This window comes from Balaenoptera borealis (genome assembly GCF_965194805.1).
Source record: "Balaenoptera borealis genome assembly, chromosome: 16".
In the NCBI taxonomy this organism is placed as follows: Eukaryota; Metazoa; Chordata; class Mammalia; order Artiodactyla; family Balaenopteridae; genus Balaenoptera; species Balaenoptera borealis.
Genome location: NC_138872.1, coordinates 10,343,151 through 10,364,202, shown reverse-complemented (window position 1 = coordinate 10,364,202; position 21,052 = coordinate 10,343,151). Strand labels below are relative to the sequence as shown.

The following is a 21,052-nucleotide window of genomic DNA, read 5'->3' as shown; positions in this document are numbered from 1 at the left end:
ATGAACATTTGGGGCTGGAACATTCTTTGATATGAGGCTGTCCTGACCTCTATCCACTAGATGCCAGTGGCACCACCCTCCGAGCTGTAACAACCAAAAATGTCCCCATATGTGTCCCCATGTCCCCTGGGGGCAAGATGGCCCCAGGATGAGAATCACATCGTGAAAGGAGAACAGTGAGATTCGTGCTAAGTGGAGAGCTAGCTCCACAGCCCTGGGCATGGATTTGCACCCTGCAAAACCAAAGATAGAGAGGGAGACAGGTCAGAAAACAAAAATATTAGCAAAATAATATGCATCACATTAAAGACAGCCTAACAAAGATGGATGTGCACAGATTCATTGTTAGTAGTGAGAGATGGAAAACAACCTAAGTATCCAAGAAAGGAATATTTGATTAAATAATGCTACATTTTTTCAGCAAAACACCATGCACACATTAAAATCATAAAAATCAGGTTTTAATGATATGAGAACATTTTCACTATACCTATTGTTCAATGGAGGGGGTGGGAGTTTTACAAAGCTTTAGGTGGAGTTTGAAGCCAGTTTTATAAAATTGTGTGTGGCTATTTACACTCATTTATGCTTAGAGAAAAAACTGAAGGGAAATTCCCTGAAAAGGCAAGAGTGGTTGTCTTTGGGTGATGAAAATACAGATGAATGGTTCTGATCCCCTTCTATACATACTTATCTGTTCCGAATGCTGATTTTTTAAAAATATAATCTGGGAAGGGTGGAGTGCTATTGCAAAGTAATGATAGATTTGCCCACCCAACAGTATCCCATACTCCCAGACACAGATCCCGTTCTTGCTGTGGGAAGATACAGGGGTCACATCTCATAAAATATGACGCATGTCTGGGAATGATAGCCCTTTGCAACTAAAGGAAGGGTGACGCACTCAGCTCACTTATTCTAGAACGGCTGATATCGGGACTATTTGATGATGATTCAACCCTCAAATGACTCCAGCATAGTCCATGGCCCTAGAACTTGGAAAAATAAAGGCTGGAACAAAATAAAAGTAATTCCCTAGTAGATAATGACTCTAATTCCCCAGGAAACACCCACCCACAGGATTCATGTGGCTGCTTCCAGGCCATGGATGTTCTTGACATCAGACATGCACTCAAGATACGGTTTAAAAGCCACGGGGCAGGCTAGGTGCAGACCAGTGGGAAAAGCAGCAGCTGCATGGGAGGAAAAGCCCCCATCCCACTCAAAAACTGCCAAGGATATATGTCTGGTAGAGTCTGAAGACTACTGGCATCAGGGACATAAAAATCCCTTAAAATGTGTCGTTCTCAAGACACATTCGTACTGTGTGTCACTGGACCATCAGTACTGCAGCTCACGGAGCTGCTTCTAACTTTTACCTGGAGAAACAGCCTCTTCAATGACTCCCACTTTCCCCACCTCCTGGTGTGTTCACACCCCTGGGTGATCCAGGCCCACCAAAGTGGTGGGCTGGACCCAGGGACCTGCTTCTAATAACAGAATAAGGCAAAAGTGAAGGGAGGTCGGTTCTGAGATGACGTGCCTTCTGTCTTGTTCACACTCTCACAGACTCACTTGGATGAAGCCAGCTGATGCGGGAGCTGGGGTGGAGAGGCCCGTGGAGCAGTGGATGAGGGTGGCCTCTGGCCATCAGCTGGTACAGAACTAAGGTCCTCAGCCCAACAGCTGCAAGGAACTGACTCTTGCTGACAACACTGATTTTACCTGGCAGTGAATCCTGCCCCGGCTGAACCTTGGAAGACTGCAGCCTATGAGAGATCCCAAGGCAGAGGGCCCAGCGAGGCTGCACCCGGACTCCTTGGCCCCCAGAAATTGTCAGATAACACTTCCTGTTGTTTTAAGCCATCACATGTGGGATAATCTGTCACAACGCCATAAGTAATTAACACACTACCTCAACATTACTGTGGGTGCTCTGTGAGCTTTCCCACATCCCTCTCATCACACCCAAACTCCCAGGGCCTGGCGATAAAGAGCATGACCTGGGAGCCAGACAGCCTGGGGTAGAAGCCCAGCTCCACCTTTACTAACTATATGAACTTGGGGAGGTTTCTTCTTCTCCCTATACCTCAATCTTCTCCTCTGTTAAATGCCAACTTCAATGGTATCATGAGAATTACATGAGTTGTTTTATGCAAATCACTTAGAACAGTGACTAGCACCCAATAAGCACCATTTAAATGTTACCTCTGTTATTATTATTGTTCCTAACTCTGTTCCTATTACTAGTGTTGCTAGCACTATTACTAATTACTCCTACTACTAATTCTATTATTACTAATTTACTACAATAGAATCTACAACTCTGACCCCTAAGGCATGAAACACTTGTGTAGATAGGGTGGAGGGCATCCTCATTTGTTTAAAAAATGAGAGAGTCTTACTCCAAAGATTCTCATGATCTGGGGAAGCATTTTCTCCAGCCAAGCCAAACAATGTGAAGAACCTTTAAGAACACCAGGGAACCATCTCAATACCAAAATAGGACTGGGACCAAAGTAGTCTGCAATTTTTAAAGCTCCTATGGTTAATTCCGATGATCAGCCAGGTTTTGTTTGTTTGTTTGTTTAGATCTCATTTTATTTATTTTTGGCCATGCTGGGTCTTCGTTGCTGCGCTCAGGCTTTCTCTAGTTGCGGCGAGCGGGGGCTACTCTTAGTTGCCGTGCACGGGCTTCTCATTGTGGTGGCTTCTCTTGTTGAGGAGCACGGGCTCTAGGCACGCTGGCTTCAGTAGTTGTGGCACACGGGCTCAGTAGTTGTGTCACATGGGCTTAGTTGCTCTGCGGCATGTGGGATCTTCCCGGACCAGGGCTCGAACCCGTGTCCCCTGCATTGGCAGGCGGATTCTTATCCACTGCGCCACCAGGGAAGCCCCTATCAGCCAGGTTTAAGAACTACTGAGCAGAGTGGCTTATGAACACAGGGTTTCCAGGCTTCCCAGAATGGAAAGTGTGAGTAAAAGAGCAAACAGGAAAACAAGGTGTTAATTCAGATTGGCAAGATTTTAAAAGTCCGACACTAGCAAGCGTTGGTGAGGATGTAGAAAAACAGTGGAACTAAGATTAGTATAAGCACTTTGGAGAAAAAGTTGAAAATACCTGGTAAAGTTAAAGATGTATATATTCTAGCACCCAGCAAGTCCACCTCTGGGTTTAGTCCACAGAAAAACACGGACATATGTACAGTGGAGACTGCAGCAGACAAGGCTACACACGGCAGCGGTCTTTCTATCGGCAAAAAAAGTGGCAACGACCTAAACGTGTATCAAGAGGGAACGGCAACAGGCGGAAGGAACTGAGGTATATTTGCACAATGCAATACTACAAGTCAGCTAAGAGAAATAAAGTGGGATTACGTGCATCAACATAAATAAAGCTTTTTTTTAAATGTTAAACAAAAATCAGGATGTGGAATAATAATATATATACTACAATGACACTTTATAGAGAGAATAAAAACATGAAAACCATAATACATATTATTTATACCCAATGTGTCTGATAATAGTATTTTAAAATTCATAGGAGTGATAAACCTGGGGTAGGACTGGAGAGGAAGCACATCTAGAAAGGGCAGATGGGATTTCAACTGAATGCACAATGTTTTCTTTGTTTAAAAAAATTTTTTAACTATAATACATGCAAAAGTGTGGATCAATACATAAATATAAATTTGAGCAAACAAACTCAAACACAAAAGGGTATCTACTGTACAGTTTCCTTTATATAAAGTTCAAAAAGAGACAAAATCAGTCAGTGGTAGAAATGGGACAGTGGCTACATCCTTGTGGGAAGGAAGGATGCAGTAACCAGAAAGGGGTACGAGGGAGCTGCTGGGGTGATGGTGGGAGGGATTCTGTTTCTTGCTCGGGATGCGAGTTACATTGTGTTAACTTTGTAAACACTTGAGCTGTACACTCATGAAGTTTGCACTTTTCTCTTTGTATGCTGTTCTTCAATAAAAGTTTCAAAAAATATAAAAAGAAAATCTGAAATATTAATGCCAAAATGACGATTTGAGTGATCATGACACTTTTTTCCAATAACTTTTGTGACTGTATGAACGAAAAGTCATCAAAAATATCTAATTACAATGGTATCAAGACTATTCAATGGGAAAACAATAGTCTCTGCAGCAAACGGTGCTGGGACAACTCTATATCCACACACAAAATAATGAAGTTAAAACCCCTAACTCACACCATATATGAAAATAACTCAAAATGGATCAATGATCTAAAGAGATAAAACTACAAAAACTTTTAAAAGAAAATATAGGGGTAAATTTTCATGACCTTACGTTTAGCAATGGACTCTTAGATATGACACCAAAGTCAAGAGCAACAGAGGAAAAAAATAAATTGGACTTCATCAAAATTAGTAACTTCTGTGCATCAAAAGAATTTTATCAAGAAAGCAGGAGGGCTTCCCTGGTGGCGCAGTGGTTGAGAATCTGCCTGCCAGTGCAGGGGACACGGGTTCGAGCCCTGGTCAGGGAAGATCCCACATGCCGCAGAGCAACTAGGCCCATGAGCCACAATTACTGAGCCTGCGCGTCTGGAGCCTGTGCTCCGCAACAAGAGAGGCCACGACAGTGAGAGGCCAGCGCACCGCACTGAAGAGTGACCCCCGCTTGCCGCAACTAGAGAAAGCCCTTGCACAGAAACGAAGACCCAACACAGCCATAAATAAAAATAGATAAACAAACCCCCAAAAAACGAAAGCAAAAAGACAAGCTACAGAATGAAAGAAAATATTTGTATATCGTATCTCTGATAAGGGTCTAGTATCCAGACTACATAAAGAACTTTTACAACACAACAATAAAAGACTACCCATTTAAAAAGTGGGCAAACGACTTGAACAGACATGTCTCCAGGGAAGAATACAAGTGGTCAATAAGTATATGAAAAGATGCTCAACATCATTAGCTATTAGGGAAATGCAAATCAAAACCACAATGAAATACCACTTCACAGCAACTAGGATGGCTACAATGGAAAAAAAAAAAGGAAAATAGCAAGCACTGATGAGGATATGGAGAAACCAGAAACTTCACACACTGCTGGTAGAATGTATTGGGCTGGCCAAGAAGTTTGTTCAGGTCTGTCTGTAACATCTTACAGAAAAACCTGAACGAACTTTTTGGCCAACCCTATAAACGGTGCAGCATTTTGTAGAAAAGTTTGGCGACTCCTCATAAAGTTAAAAGATAGAATTATCCAGCAATTGGGAAACGGACCCAGCAATTCCACTCCTAGGTATGAACTCAAAAGAACTGAAAACAGATACTCAAATCCTTATACATGAATGTTCATAGCAACACTATTCACAATAGCCAAAAGGTGGAAACAACCCAAATGTCCACTGATGAATGAATAATCAACATGAAATATTACTCAGTCATAAAAAGGAATGAAGTATGTATATATGCTACAACATGGATGAATCTCTAAAACATTATGCTAAGTGAAAGGAGCCAGATACAGAAGGTCACATATTGTGTGATTCCATTTATATGAAATATCCAGAATAGGTAAATCCTAGAGACAGAAAGGAGACTGGAGGTTTCCAGGGACTACGGGGAGGAAGGTATGGAGAGTGACCGCTTAATGGATACAAGGTTCCCTTTTGCAGTGACGCCAATGTTTCAAAACTTGAGGAAAGTGGTGGATGCAAGACATTGTGAATGTACTAAATGCCAATGAATTACACATTTAAATGATTAATTTATGTCATGTGAATGTCACCTCAATAGAAAATAACATTTAATTAAACGAAAGAGTATACAATGAGAAATGTATGATTACCAAGAAATGCTCAATCTACACTCATTAGACCTTTCACTCTGGAAGTGGGTTAACCAAAGGCTGAGCAGCTATCTGAGATCTGTCCAACTGATCAACTAATTCTCTTTCTTCTGAGGGAATTACATCCTCTTGTTAGTCTGAACGTCAGGCAATAATACAATAAAGAAAAGGGTAAGAAAGAATGTCCAGCCACAGGGACATACACAGCAGACTTAGGCAGGTTTTGTTTTTTTTTTTTTAACCATTTTCAATCATAAATAAAAGACAACTCACCCTCACGATGATGCCCATGCGTTTGCTTTCGTAGGTGAAAGGGAAGATCTGCAAGATGGTGAAGTTCAGGATCTGGTCACCAGGGGTCCTCAGCTGCATGGAAGACTGGTCACGGCCCACCAGTGTTAAGCCCACACTTTCGGTCCACTGCACCAGGGCCACCTAAATGTGACAAGGGTCGAAGGTCAGATACACAGCCGAGGATCCTGGTTCACAGGTCAAGCAAATGAACATAAAGGTGGACGGGGGAGCAGAGACAGGTGAGGCTGAGCAGGGCCCACATCCCTGGGGGAGGTCGTGCTGGCCGGTGACAGCCCGGCACCCACCCCTCTAGGCCTGCGGGGGCTCCGCGCTCACAGCTGCCGCCTCTTCTGGGCCCTAAAGCAGGCCACGTGTGCGCCAGAGCCGTGGCAGAGAGAACCACACAGGCTCAAGGGTGATCAGCACAAGCAGAGATCACGTCTGGAAGGAGCTGCACCAGGCAAACCACAAATACGGGGAAGCCAGGAGCACGACGCCGGGGTGGGGCGACTCACCTCCAAGGCTCCCCGTTAAACCTCACACACACTCAACCGGGAGGGGATCTACCACAGTTCTCGACTGGGCAGCTCTGCCCCCCAAGGGGCACATGGCAACGTCTGGGGACGGTTTTGGTTGTCACAACTGAGGAGGGGGGTGGATATTTTCTACTGGCATCTCGTGGGTGGAGGCCAGGGATTCTGCTAAACATCCTACAACACACAGGACGGCCCCCATGACAGAATCACCCCACCCCACGTGGCAGTACTGACAGGGGGAGAACGCTGGTCTGTACAGATGAGGAAACTGAGGCTTGCGGAAGCTCATTAAGTTGCCTGAGGTGATGTTCCGGGGCAACGGCCGGCTAGGCAGGAACCTGGATCTGCCTGGGGCACAGCCAAGCCCCCCACCATCCGCTACACTTCCTAGGGCCACGGTTCCGTCACCAGCTGGAGTCTTCTCACAGCCCGAGCAAGGCTTGCTTCACTTCCAGCCAAAGGCATGGAGGACGCAAATTCCAAGACAGGGGCCAGACCAGCGGGAACTGCGGCAGGCAGGAGCCAGTGCCCGCCCCCTGAAGAAGGCTGCCCCGCGGGAATGTGGACCCAGGGTGGCCAGAGCTTCCAGTTTCTCAAGAAAAACCAGAAATCTGACCTTGTCCCTGAGATCTCTAACTTTTCAATGTAAGCCACTAAGCTGCATGTTTTGAACGCCCATGAAGAAAATAAAACATGTCTACAGATGAATCTGGTCTGGGGTCTTCAGGGAAAGAAGGAAATAGAAGTGGAAAAGGCGGGGACAGAGGGGGGAGCTGGGGAGGGGAGACCACCAAGCCCTCACCGCCACTGCCACAGGAAGGGGGACGCGCAGGAGGTGGGGGAGACAGGGGTAAGTACGAAGAGCCTACAGCGTACGAACCACAAGGTCATCATGTTTACTTGTCAGCACAGCCCATGGAGGCAGGAAGTACCGAAGTACCAAGCAGCTCTACCCGACGGACGAAGAAACAGACTCAGAGAGGCCAGCTGAGCTGTGCTCGGCGGGCAGCTACCATGGGCTGAGATGAGATCGAACCCTGTGTCTAGCTGGCCCAAGTAGCCCAAGGGAAAGTGCCAATCCCGGGCCATCCAAATGCCTGTTCTCTAAACACGGGTGCACACACATCAGTGCAGCCTTAGTGGGTGTGCCCGGTCACCCCTGACTCACTGTCACCGTTAGAAAGTTCACGGGGGGCGTGGTAGGCACAGTAACAGCCCCCAAAGGTGCCCACCTCCTAATCCCCACTGACCTCCACCTCCAAAAGAAAGGGCTGATCAAGTTTGGTTTTCTTTGTTTGTTTGTTTTGCTATTGACCCGCATAAGTCTTTGGAAACTCATTCATATAGTTGTTTCATCTGATCACTCTGAATTTCAATACGGCCTGTCCTATCTGCTAACAATCTTCTTTCCAAGTTTAAAATGAACAAATCAGTAAACACTGATATAAATTTAAAAATCCCATCCATGTATATATTAAAAACCTTGGGTACATGCACTAAAATGCTTATAGGATGATACACATGAAGAGAAATTACTTCACTCTTCTCTCTATATACTACTGAAATATTTTAGTGTGTACACGCATTCCTTTTATTTTTAATATTTTTAATTTTAATTAAGTAAATAAATATCCCAACACAATACGAGATTATTATAAATACGTAGGTATACACAAGCCCGGAAAGCTTGACTAAATTTACATCCTCCTTTACATACCAGTTTAGTAACAAAGAAAAAGGAAATTCTTCCTCGGATGCTTTCCAACACGACTGCTAGGGAAAAGATTTTTTCATCCTTGCTTTTAAACAGCTGTTGTTTCACCCCTTAAAAACGTATTTAATTGCTCTGAAAAGATGTGAAGAGTCTGTGACACTGGGCTTCAAGGAGATACACTAATTCCCCCAAAGCCTGTTCTTAACTTCAATCAAGAAAGGATCTGAAACTCCAGAACGGGAAGTGGCTTTCAGGGCCGTAGAGGCAGTTCTGGCCTTGGCCAGCCTGGGTCCCCCTGCTGCGGACCCCACAGGACTGTGCTGGAGGGAAAGTTGAACCATGAATCTGAAATGATCAACAGTGACAAGTGTTCCCGGGGAAGCATGAATTACAGCTGAATGGAAACATCTTCTAACCGTGCTTTCTTCTACAGCAAACCCCTCGAGGGAGTTAAGGAACCTACTTTGACTGTGCTGGTTGCCCCGCCTCCCATCTCCCACCCCTTGGGTCCAAGGTCCTAATGAAAACCTCACAGGTCCCCTTGGGGGCCCCCCCTTGGGGGCTGCAGGATATGAGCCCTACAGGGGAGCCTTTCTTTCTCACCTTACACTCCCGTATTCCGACTTTAACATTAAGTCAGCTTTAATTTAAAGCTGCTTTCTACCAGAACATATAAAATCCCCCAGGTCCTACTGAGAAGAGAGCAGTTTAGAACTGCGGAGCTCACTAACCCTTCTCAACAGCAGCGGGGACAAACATTTCAGCGGTCAGGTGGGACGACTCCACCCCTTCCTAAAACAAGATGATGTAAATGAGGCTACTTCTGCTAGAGGGTCTGAGCTTCAAGTCAAAAGAATCATCCTGTATTGCCAAATCAGAAAGGATTTCAGGGTCTTTTTTTTTTTTCTTACGGCCGCACTACGCGGCACGTGGGATCTTAGTTCCCTGACCAGGGATCAAACCCGCACCCCTCTGTAGTGGAAGCATGGAGTCTTAACCACTGGACCGCCAGGGAAGTCCCAATCTCAGGGTCTTGAGTCTCGCTGTCCTTAACAGCTGGAGCTGGGGTCTCAGGGGGCCTCGGGTCAGACTATCTGGAGGTCAGAAGAGCAGCAGGAAAAGGAATCTCGTAAGGTAAATGAATGAACAAATCAATGAGAGGCAAAAGCGAATGCTGGAAACCAAGAAAGGGCCAGAGCGGGGGATCTGGGCTCCACGAGTCAGCTGTGTGGCTGGTTTGGGTCAGGAAATTAAAAAAACAGAGGCTCCTACTCCACCCTTCCACCTCCAAAAAAAAAAAGCCTATCTGAAGAATTCTTGTCAGAGCTGTCTGGCCATGAAAGGGCTTTTTCATCATTTGTTGGTCGGCAATGAACCACCTGTGACAAGCTTTAATAATCTTCCCTTTGTACCTGGGAATGTGTGCTTGGGAATTACGCCGGACAGGCTAAAGAGCCTTGAATTCCTGTCAAAAGCAGGATGCATATGAAATATAAGAACATGCATGAATCTGCTATCTGATTAAAACGGTTCTTTGGGGGCATTCAATCAGATAAACACCCAGGCTTACAAAGAATGGCCAGTCTGCCCGAAGCCAGCCTTTCAAACTTATAAATATCCACAGACCTAGGTATTTTTTACTTTATTAAGAAATAGGTTCCAAAATGTGCCACATGGTGGTTGCAGGTTTGAATGCCAACAGGAGCAGGGCAGGCAGCGGACAGGGGCAGGGCCAGCCACCCAGGGACAGGGTTTGGGGGAGGGGGCTAACTGCTGCCAGGTAGAAACTGGGCCCAGTCTTTCCAGATCTGATCTTTCTCAGGAGAAGCTGATTTTTATAGAACACTGAGTGATTTTTAAATATTGCTGTTTTTCTTTTAAACACAGCATGGAGCAAACAAAACACAGCCTGCTACTTTTAAGAATCAGTGGACAGGGCTTCCCTGGTGGCGCAGTGGTTGAGAATCTGTGTGCCAATGCAGGGGACACGGGTTCGAGCCCTGGTCTGAGAAGATCCCACATGCCGCGGAGCAACTGGGCCCGTGAGCCACAATTACTGAGCCTGCGTGTCTGGAGCCTGTGCTCCGCAACAAGAGAGGCCGCGATAGTGAGAGGCCCGCGCACTGCAATGAAGAGTGGCCCCCACTTGCTGCAACTAGAGAAAGCCCTCGCACAGAAACGAAGACCCAACACAGCCATAAATAAATAAATAAATAAATACATACATACATACATACATACATACATACATACATACATAAACCCAAAGTTTAAAAAAAAAAAAAAATCAGTGGACAACGTGGTAGAATAAAAGGCCACTCCCTGATCCAAATTTCCTGATCCTATGCTTGAAATTCAGCCTCTTATGACTTAACTCTGATAAAAACAAGTATTTGAAAAGGAAGAATGGCATCATCTCCACAAAAATTTAGCCACTTAGAAATGACTATTTACTTAAGTCCATTCTGGACCAATACTAATGTGATATGGGGACAGGACTTTTGCATGTATGGCCACGGATGAGCTAATACCAAGGAAGGCTCATTTGACAGTTTTCTACAGTGTCCCAAAAATCCCATAGTCCTGCCTTACACAGGACCCCTATCTTCTGAGCAACCAAAATCTTATTTCAAAATTCTACCCCAGTGGTTAATACATAACATTGATGGAGGATTTTTTCCTTAAGTTCCCGACCGCTGTTCTTTGACCTCACCCTCAGGTCCAAGGGCCTGGCAACGTGATGGTGGAGCCCCACCAGCCTCCTAAATCTCTCTGGGTCGACACTCCACACTCCATCGTGCACACATCTGAATGCTGGCATTGTCCGAGGCCTGGAGCTGAGGCTCAGACACGAGGAGGCATTCAGGGGACCGACAGGGATGTGGTTATGGAGGGAAAAAAAACCCCAAGGCTGCAAAGGGACGGGAGATTACCGGCCCCTCCTCAAGGCCACAGGCTTACCTTTCCCCAACGGTTTTTATCCTCACTCTTTGCAACAGGGTTAAGAAATGCAAAATGAGACAACTGGGACCTTTCATGCATGCGGAGAGATGTACAGAGAGATTGAATACGCGAGGCTCTCCATCATGACATTATTTATGACAGCCACAAGTGGGGGACCACCTAAATGTTACACTTGGGAGACAGAGAAAATAATCTGTGGTGTATCTAAGCAGCAGAATATAGAGCAGCCACTAAGAATATTCTTACCATAGATAGTTACCGGAAAGGGATAATGCAAGGGAACAAATCAAGGTCATCGAACATATATCGTATATATACAGAAGAGAAATAGGTAGGAAAAACACCAAAACATTTTTGGCTTTTTTTTCCTGTAATTTTTTTTCTTTTTCTATAACAAGCTAATGTTACTCTTATAATTAGTGAGGGGGGGAAACTAAAAATAAAATCTGCTTCTAGATTAGCTGTACCTTCACTGTATACCCCTTTTTCTTATATCACCCCTGTCTGCATTACTCTCAGCTTCTGACATTCTAATGGATGCAGGAATGCTCTCCGTCTACAGACTCTGATGTCTGGAGGAGAGACCCACTCGCTCTTCGCCCATCTCTCACGGCCACTTGCAAGGGGGCCATTTCAAGGTTACTGTGGACTAGAGGAGAAACACATCCTTTTTGGTTTTCCCTTCTAAGGGCCGGATCCTGAAGAGATGGACGGTGAAGGCAAGATACTCAGAAGGTAGGCTTCTGGGGTCTGGCAGAAGACAGTTATTATCACCAAGCTTGGAAGCTTATAAGATGAGAAAAGAGGGAAGGGACACACAAAAGGTGCCACTGAGTTTTGGAGATCCCAGACACAACACTGGCTCAGTGCAGGTGTCCCAAGGGGACCGGAGTAGGTAAAAATAATTGGACACTCTGGAACTTCACCCAGTATCCGCCCTGAGCTCCCCAAACGCAAGTGCTTCACTCTCTGCAACACTTGTGAGTTGACAAAGCACTTTCAAACCATCATGCCATGGGTAGGGACGTGGTCCTGTGGGGTTACGAGCCCCACCTCTGGACATGGGCTGCCGGTTTTAATCTCGCCAGCCGTGTGACCTTGGGAATACTCCTTAGCCAATCTATACCTCATTTGCAAACAGCACGATCACAGTAATTCTGGGTGGTAAGGGACGCCCATAACGCGGTGCCTGGCACAGAGCAGATAAGCAACAGGTGACCCCTTCTTACCACTGGCAGCATCACCGCTACACTCACTGCTCCATCTCTTCTCTAAGGGCCATGAGCTCCGTGTGATGTATCAGTCCCTCTTTACCTACGAGGAGGCTGAGTGCAGCTTAAAATCACACCGCTAATCAAGTCCACCGTGGCAGTGACACACGACCCGCAGCTGCACTGCGGGGTAAGGAGGGGTAGTGCGATGCCCCCATCTTTCAGAAAAATCAGTGGAAATGAAGGTCTTGAAATGCCATTGCGAGACGACAGAACACACAGCAAGCCAACATTTTAGCAAAACTCAGCTGACGCCCCACACAGCGATACCACACACACGGACGTGCTTTAGAAGGATGAGTAACGGAAAGCAAGGTGGAAAACTGTATCTATAATTTACAACTGTGCTCTTAAATTTTTAAAATAGGTTAATAATTAAAGGGTGAGGAAAATTCTAACATATGCAAAGAATTATCTCTGCAAAGGTACTCAGATATTGAGAACAGCGGGCAGCTCCGAGGCAGAGGTCAGGGGAGGGGCCCCGTGTAGAGACTGTGAGAAAGGAAGGGGCGGGGCGCCTCAGGGGGAGATGGAGATAGACTTCTCGCTCTGCACCCTGAGGAGGGGTGGCCACACAGAACATTCTACACATTACCCAGAACTTGTAACTAAGGGCTCTGAAATCACTGAGGTACTCAAGGCACAGCCACATACAGCAGGCCACTTTCATTCACACTCACACACACGCACACACACCTATGCACATCCACACGCCACACACGCTCAAACAGCAGCTGTGCACACATCACGTGCACATGTGTTCACACTCACACTCGTGCACATATGTACACGTGCCCACATGCGCACGCACACATAAACCCTACAGGACCATGAAAACCATCTGGCTTTCTCAAGGATGTGACTTAACCCACTTCACCCTCCTTCCTTCCTTGTACTATAGTGTGATTCTGTACCAGAGAAACATACAACTGTAATTCAACATATATGCCCACATTTAGGAAAAATCTGGGTAACTCTACACCCGAACATAAACAGTGGTTATCACTACGTAGTGAGAATTACAGGTTGTGTTTATCAACTTCTCTAGACAAATGAACGAGTCCCAGGGTGGATTCCATCTGCTCGGAGGAGAGCACTTCCTTGACCACTCACGCCAAGAAGGACACGTTAAAAGTTGTACCACAGTGACCCCCCTCCACTGCACCCCACCTCCAACACTGCCAAATATCCTGCAGACGATGGGATGCTGTCAGGGCTGAAGCCTGCTCGCCCGAGCATCTTAGGACCACTTCTCTCCGGCCAGATTACATCTGTCTCATTTCCCCTGGGAGTTTACTGTATGGGCGGGGGGTCGGGGGGGTGGGGGCAGTGCCCCCCAGGCTGTAATCAATAGTTGAATAAAGACACTTCAAGGCTTCCCAGGCGGAATGTGCACAGGAAACAAATTTAGGAAATCCTGCTTTCTGTTACAGGAAATGAATCCTAGGCCAACTGGTAGAAATTACTCCAGGAGCTCCAAAGTAAAGAGGATACTGGCTTCTGTATGTATTCCATCAACTGACCTTGCCCGCACCAGCCAGGTTTTATTGATATAGAATTTCAAAGGTAGGATTCTAGACCCAGCCACTCCTACGTGGAATCCCACAGGGATCTGGAAACAGTACAGCTTTCTGAAAGATTTCACTGGAACTAGATTTAACCTATTTTCTGTCAGACGGTATACTTACATAAACAGATTTATATTTTGAGGTATGCACCTTTTGAAGTAGTTTAAAAAGCTGGTGAGTAAAACATTTACAGTGGTTAGTAGGATTATGGTTTACTTTTTTTTCTTCTCTACATTTTCATATCTTCTATCATAAACATGAAATGACTGTGTAATAAAAAAAATAATAAAGCTGTGGGGAAAAGGAAACCAAGAAAGCAACACCGACCTCTGTGAAGACACCAAAGACCAAAAGAAAATACCTTTTTTTAAAAAAAGCAAACCGCTATTCAGAATCTTAGAAAAACAAAACAAATCTGAATCCAAAGGCAATTAATGGACAGCAGAGATAAAGGGCTCTTCTCTTTAACAAAAAGGAGCTGAAAAGCACAAAGCATTCCATGGAAGATTTACCTTCATGGAAAAATCTTTGCACAGCCCTAAAACAAATATATCAAAGTTCAGTGGGAACCAGGGGTGTGGGACAGGCATTAAAGACCGTCACATACGCATGTCAAAAGCCAATCGGAGCCCAGAGGCACAAGTGCTGATCGGATCACCAACATTTAATTTAAATTCTATCAAATACCCACAAGCTACTGGTCCCCAGTCCATAACTACCAAGAATCTGGTCCTTTCTCACACGGACCATTCAATGGTATCATCCTCCCATTCCCAAACGGAAAAGCAAGATCAAGCAGACTAACCCTGGTCAAGATACGGTGACAAATATGACAAGTTTTTGGTTCCAGGGCACAAGTCTCAGTAGGCTCATCCATACCTATCCCCCACCTCCCGCTTCTCTCTGCACACAATTCCCATCTCAGAATTTGGCCAAGGGTTACCAAATTTTTCACCCCTAAAAAGCCTGGTTCAAATATCAATGGTCACGGATGAACTGGGCTTCACAGCTTGAGCTCTTCCACAAACACCAAGCAGATGAGAAGGAGTCGTCTCCCAGGGGACACATTCCATTGCCCCAGGAAAGGAGGAAGAAGAGACTGGGCAGGGAAAGACACACCCAAGTGTCCTGCCATTTCTGATCTTTGGAAAAGATTCTTATTGGGCCACCCTCCCCCCGCCCGCATGATCACATCAACCACTGGTTCACGGATATTCTCAGATGAGTCCAGACCTCCAAAACACTTCACATACCAGAGAAGCCCCTCCCTCCTTCTTAAAATGAACAAAAATCATCATCATCATCATCATCATAACTGGGAGTCCTTGCAACATTGATGGAAGAGTAAAATGGTTAAAAAAAAAAAAAAAATCCCGGGGAGCACTCTGGTAATTTACGTCATGAGCCTTAAACATACTCATTCAGTTTGACCCACAGGATTTACTGACCACATACTAAAGGCCTCACAACACCCTCCTGTGGGTCCCATGTCACAGACACACAGTGAGGATAAGGAACCCACTCAGGTGTGGAGCTGGGAACCCAAGATTCACGCACTCAACTGTCTCACTCCTGCCGCCCCAAGCGGTGTGGGCTGCTGCCTTGTTTAACGTAGACTCCACAGTGCCTGGCCCATGGGAGGCACTCAGAAATACCTGGTGAAATTAATGAACCCCGTCACACCATTTCTAGAAATAGCAAGTGTAAGGATACTCGCTGCAAATGTTTATAAATACTGTTGCTCAAAAATAGAAATAACCGGGCTTCCCTGGTGGCGCAGTGGTTGAGAATCTGCCTGCTAATGCAGGGGACACGGGTTCGAGCCCTGGTCTGGGAAGATCCCACATGCCACGGAGCAGCTGGGCCCGTGAGCCACAACTACTGAGCCTGCGCGTCTGGAGCCTGTGCCCCGCGACGGGAGGGGCCGCGATAGTGAAAGGCCCGCGCACCGCGATGAAGAGCGGTCCCTGCACCGCGATGAAGAGTGGCCCCCACTTGCCTCAACTAGAGAAAGCCCTCGCATGAACCGAAGACCCAACACAGCCAAAAATAAAATAAAATAAATAAATAAAGTAGCTATTAAAAAAAAAGAAAAGTGCTTTTAAAAAAAAAAAAAAAAAAAATAGAAATAACCTAAATTCCAATAATATGAGAACAGTTGAAGATATTAGGGTCCATACCGTAGGCAGTGAATCTGAAAAACTGTGTTTTAATAATGTTCAAGAAAATTGAGAATCAGGTATGATAAAATATTAGTGAAAAAAGAGCAAATATAGGCAAAACGCATAACTATATTAAAATGCTCATTTTTTTAAGAAAAAAATACATGAAAACCTAGTGGAGGGGCTATATATCAAACAAAGAAAAATTAATATTTAGTGGTTTCTGAAAAATGGTTTAGTAAAAGGATTAAGAGTTTGGGCTCTGAAAACAAACTCCCTGGGTTAAAGCCCTGACCCTGTCACTTAGGGGACTGGTGTTGTAATGTAAGTTAGCCACAGAAAATGGCAACTTTACCAGGAGGAAACCTGGGAGACACCACCTTAGCCAAGAAACCTAAGTTAGCATCTCCGAGACCTAGACACGCCAACATCATGTGTCTCCAGATACCCTGCACCGAGGACAGTGCCAGAAATGCATAACCTGAGTCAACATCATAAGAAAATGTCAGACAAATACAAACTGAAGGACATTCTACAAAACAGATAACCTGTATTCTTCAAGAGAGTCAAGGCTGTGACGGTCAAGGAAAGCTGAGGAACTGTTCCAGGTTAAAAGAAACTCCAGATTGTCCAGTGGTTATGACTCTGAGCTTCCACTGCAGGGGGACATGGGTTTGACCCCTGGTTGGGGAACTAAGATCCCACATGCTGCACGGCTTGGCCAAAAAGAAAAAATAAATTAAAAAAATAAAAATAAAAGAGACACCAGAGGCAGTACAACTGAATGTGGTGTGTACTCCTGGATTGGTTACTGATCTGGGGAAAATATTTTTTTCTTTTTTTGTAAAAAAGTGAGTGGGACAGTTGATGCAATTTTAATAAGATCTGCAAGTTAGATAACAGTACTGTATCAATGTTAATTTCCTGATTCTGATAAATGTCCTTGTTTTGTAGGGAGATATTTAGGAAAGTATCTTTAGGAAATATTTAGGAATAAAAGGGGATCATGCCTGAAGCTTACTCTTCAAAGGTAAAGATAAAGCAAAAGCAGAAAAGTGTTCACATTTGAAGAATCTGAGTAAAGTTTTGGTAAAGGGGACTTCTTTGTGTTAATTTTACAACTTTTCCAAAAATTTGAAAGTATTTCAAAATTTAAAAGTCTAAAAAAAAAAATCCAGGGAAGATATAAAAATGTAATGTACAGCACAGGGAATATAGCCAATATTTTATAATAACTTTATATGGAGTATAATCTCTAAAAATATCAAATCACTCTGTTGTACTCCTGAAACTAATATAATATTGTAAATCAACTATACTTCAATTAAAAAATAATAAGAGAAAAGAAAAGCCACTATACTTTGAACTCTTTAAAAAAAAAAAACAACTAGGAACTTCAAGCTAAATATTTAATCTCTCTGTCCTTGACTTTTCTCTTCTGAAAATGGGGATAATCATAGTACCTCTTAGTTGCTGGGAAGATTTAATGAATAATACACAGTACATCAAATGGGACCTGATGTGTACCAAATACTCAAGGGAAGTTACCTATTGTTATCTTTTATGAGTGAAGTTGCAAATAACCCATTTCCCTCTTTATATTCTTCTGAAATTTCCAAATTTTCCACACTACAAAAAATTGTTTCCATAATCAGAATAAAAGTTTTTTTTAAGGAAAGAAAAAAGAAAGGAAGACTGGACAGAAAAAAAAAACAAAATGTTAACAGACTGGTAAAACACGGACTGTGTCTTAACTACACTCAAGTCAGGGGGCAAAGGATATGATACCATTTTCATGCTGGGCAAGGGAGTTCTCTGCCTACACCTACACAGAAGGCCTTCCTATCATATGGCACCCTAAGAGAAAACGCAGTTACGGGCTTCTTACAGAAAACACTGCACAGGCAACTGTATTACCAGGTCCTATGCTCTTGAACACGGAATTAAACGAATCCTTTCAGCTTTAGCAAGAGTTGATGCTTAGATACAAAAATACGTGGCTTATTAGACTTCATCAAAATTTAAAACTTCCACGTTTCAAAGGACACCTTCAAGAACATAAAAGATAGAATGGGAGAAAATATTTGGAAATCATATATCTGATAGGAGGTTTTTATCTCAAATACATAAAGAACTCTTACAACTCAATAACAAAAAGACACATAACACAATTAAAAGTGGGCAGAGGACCTGGATATACATTTATTTCTCCAAGGAAGATACATAAAGGGCCCAATCAGCACATAAAAAGATGCTCAACGCTATCAACATTATTAACCTTTGGTATCAGAAGCACAAATCAAAACCACAATGAGATTTCACTTCACACTCACTAGATCGGCGAGAATCAAAAAGAGGGACGGTGACAAGTGTCGGCTAAGATGCAGAGAAACTGGAACCCTCGTACCTTGCAGGCGGGAATTTAAAACGGTGCAGCCACTTTAGAAAACAGTGTGGCAGTTTCTCAAAAGGCTAAACATAAATTTAACATGACCCAGCAATCCCTCTCCTATACGTACGCCGAGAGAAATGAACACATATGTCTGCGCAAAAACCTGGACACATGTTCATAGCATAATAGCCCCCCCAAAGAAAATACACACATATATATATATTATACACATACAAAATATATAAACAGTCCAAATGTTCATCAACCAAAGAATGGATAAACAAAACAGTATTATCCATTCAATGGAATATTGTTCATCCATAAAAAGGCATGAAGTATTGCTACATGCTACTACATGGATGAATCTTGAAAATACATGCTAAGTGAAAGAAGTGAGACACAAAATGTGTGTGTATGTTTCCATTTGTATGAAATGTCCAGAATAGGCAAATCTACAGAGATAGAAAGTAGGTCAGTGAGGCTTCCCTGGTGGTGCAGCGGTTGAGAGTCTGCCTGCCAGTGCGGGGGACGCGGGTTCGAGCCCTGGTCTGGGAAGATCCCACGTGTCACGGAGCAACTAGGCCCGTGAGCCACAGCTACTGAGCCTGCGCGTCTGGAGCCTGTGCTCCGTAACAAGAGAGGCCGCGATAGTGAGAGGCCCGTGCACTGTGATGAAGAGTGGCCCCCGCTTGCCGCAACTAGAGAAAGCCCTCGCACAGAAACGAAGACCCAACACAGCCAAAAATAAATAAATTAATTAATTAATTAAAAAAAAAAAAAGTAAATACATGGGATGCAAAAAAAACTTGCAAAAAAAAAAAAGAAAGAAAGTAGGTCAGTGGTTGCCAGGGGCTGGAGGGAGGGAGGGTGGGAGTCTGTGGGAATACAGGCACGGAGTGCTTCCTTTTGGGTTGACAAAAATGTCACAAAAATCGATGCTAAAATTGACTGTGGTAATGGTTGCATAACTCCATGAATATACTATTTAAAAAAACCGGGCTTCCCTGGTGGCGCAGTGGTTGAGAATCGGCCTGCCAATGCAGGGGACACAAGTTCGAGCCCTGGTCTGGGAAGATCCCACATGTCACGGAGCAACTGGGCCCGTGAGCCACAACTACTGAGCCTGCGCGTCTGGAGCCTGTGCTCCGCAACAAGAGAGAGGCCGTGATAGTGAGAGGTCCGTGCACCGCGATGAAGAGTGGCCCCCGCTTGCCACAGCTAGAGAAAGCCCTCGCACAGAAACGAAGACCCAACACAGCCAATAAATAAATAAATAAATAAATAAGTTTAAAAAAGAAAAGATGACTACTATCTTAAAAAAAAAAAAAAAAAAAAAAAAACACTGACCTATATGTATCTGTCAAACGGGCGACTGTATGGTATGTGGATTATATCCTAATTAAGCCGTTTTTTAAAAACAGCGCCCCTTATGCGCTGGCCGTCTGAACCACAAACAAGATCTCTCGCTGCTTCCTAACTCAGGATGTATCTCAAGTCCAAGGCTACTCCTTCTAGAGGAAGATCAAGGGCTGCAGGCATCTGCCAGCGTGTTTCCCTAGCGGCCCAGCATCGTCCCGGATCCCGCTGCCCTGACAGGCGGCCCCAGCCGGAGCGCGTGGGAAACAGACAGCGCATCCCGCGTGTCCGGGGCTTACCTCGTCCGGGCTGGACGCCTGGTACACGCGGCAGGAGTCCTCGTACTGCTTCTCCGCCTCGGCCTGGTCGGTGACACCGTTGGACTCGTACACGGGGGTGACGTTGTGGCACAGCGCGATGGCCTTGACGGCTTCGTGCACGCGGCTGCTCATGGTCCGCCGCACTTTGGTGGTGAGCGCGGGACCCTTCTGAGCGGGCGGGTCCTGGGATTGCTATGAGAAGAGGAAACCAACGAGGAAGATGACCAGAGACACGGAAGGACCTCGAGAGGGAAGAAGAACGACCCCGCGGAGTCGCTGCTTCTCTTTCAGCTGCTCTGACACACGTCACTCTGGGGGTGTCTCCAGTAACACTGCCATGAGGGCGTGGGAGTCAGGGATCCGGTCGTGGGCGCTCAGCCAAAAACAAAAATGCAAAATAAAAAGAGGAAAAAATGACAGTTTAGTGAATGCGGGTGATGTTACCTGGGAACGTGAGAACGTGCCTTCCTCTGGGTGGTGCTGGGGGCCTCTGACCGAGTGGGGGCCCCGTTACACTTCAAGGGATGTGCTGCTTCAGACCAGGGCTCCCGGACCTCGGCCCTGCTGACATTTGGGGGGGATAATTCTCCGTTGGGGCTGGCGGCGGGGGGAGCGTCCTGTGCACAGTGGGATGGCTAGCAGC

At 45.1% G+C, this 21,052-nt stretch overlaps 1 protein-coding gene across 6 annotated transcripts in view; it reads right to left on the bottom strand.

The window, feature by feature from the left end:
• Positions 1 to 21,052, bottom strand: part of ATP9A (ATPase phospholipid transporting 9A (putative)) — a 136,140-nt gene that overhangs the window by 33,743 nt on the left and 81,345 nt on the right. For all 6 annotated transcript variants that reach the window (XR_014236149.1, XR_014236150.1, XM_082362685.1 and 3 more), the window contains 2 exons: positions 20,389 to 20,601; positions 6,106 to 6,267 (listed from right to left, as the gene is read on the bottom strand). Coding sequence is in view for 4 of the 6 variants with exons in the window: in XM_082362685.1 (XP_082218811.1) it covers positions 6,106 to 6,267; positions 20,389 to 20,601 (375 nt within the window). In the remaining 2 variants the exon portion in view is untranslated. The remainder of the gene's footprint in view (positions 1 to 6,105; positions 6,268 to 20,388; positions 20,602 to 21,052) is intronic.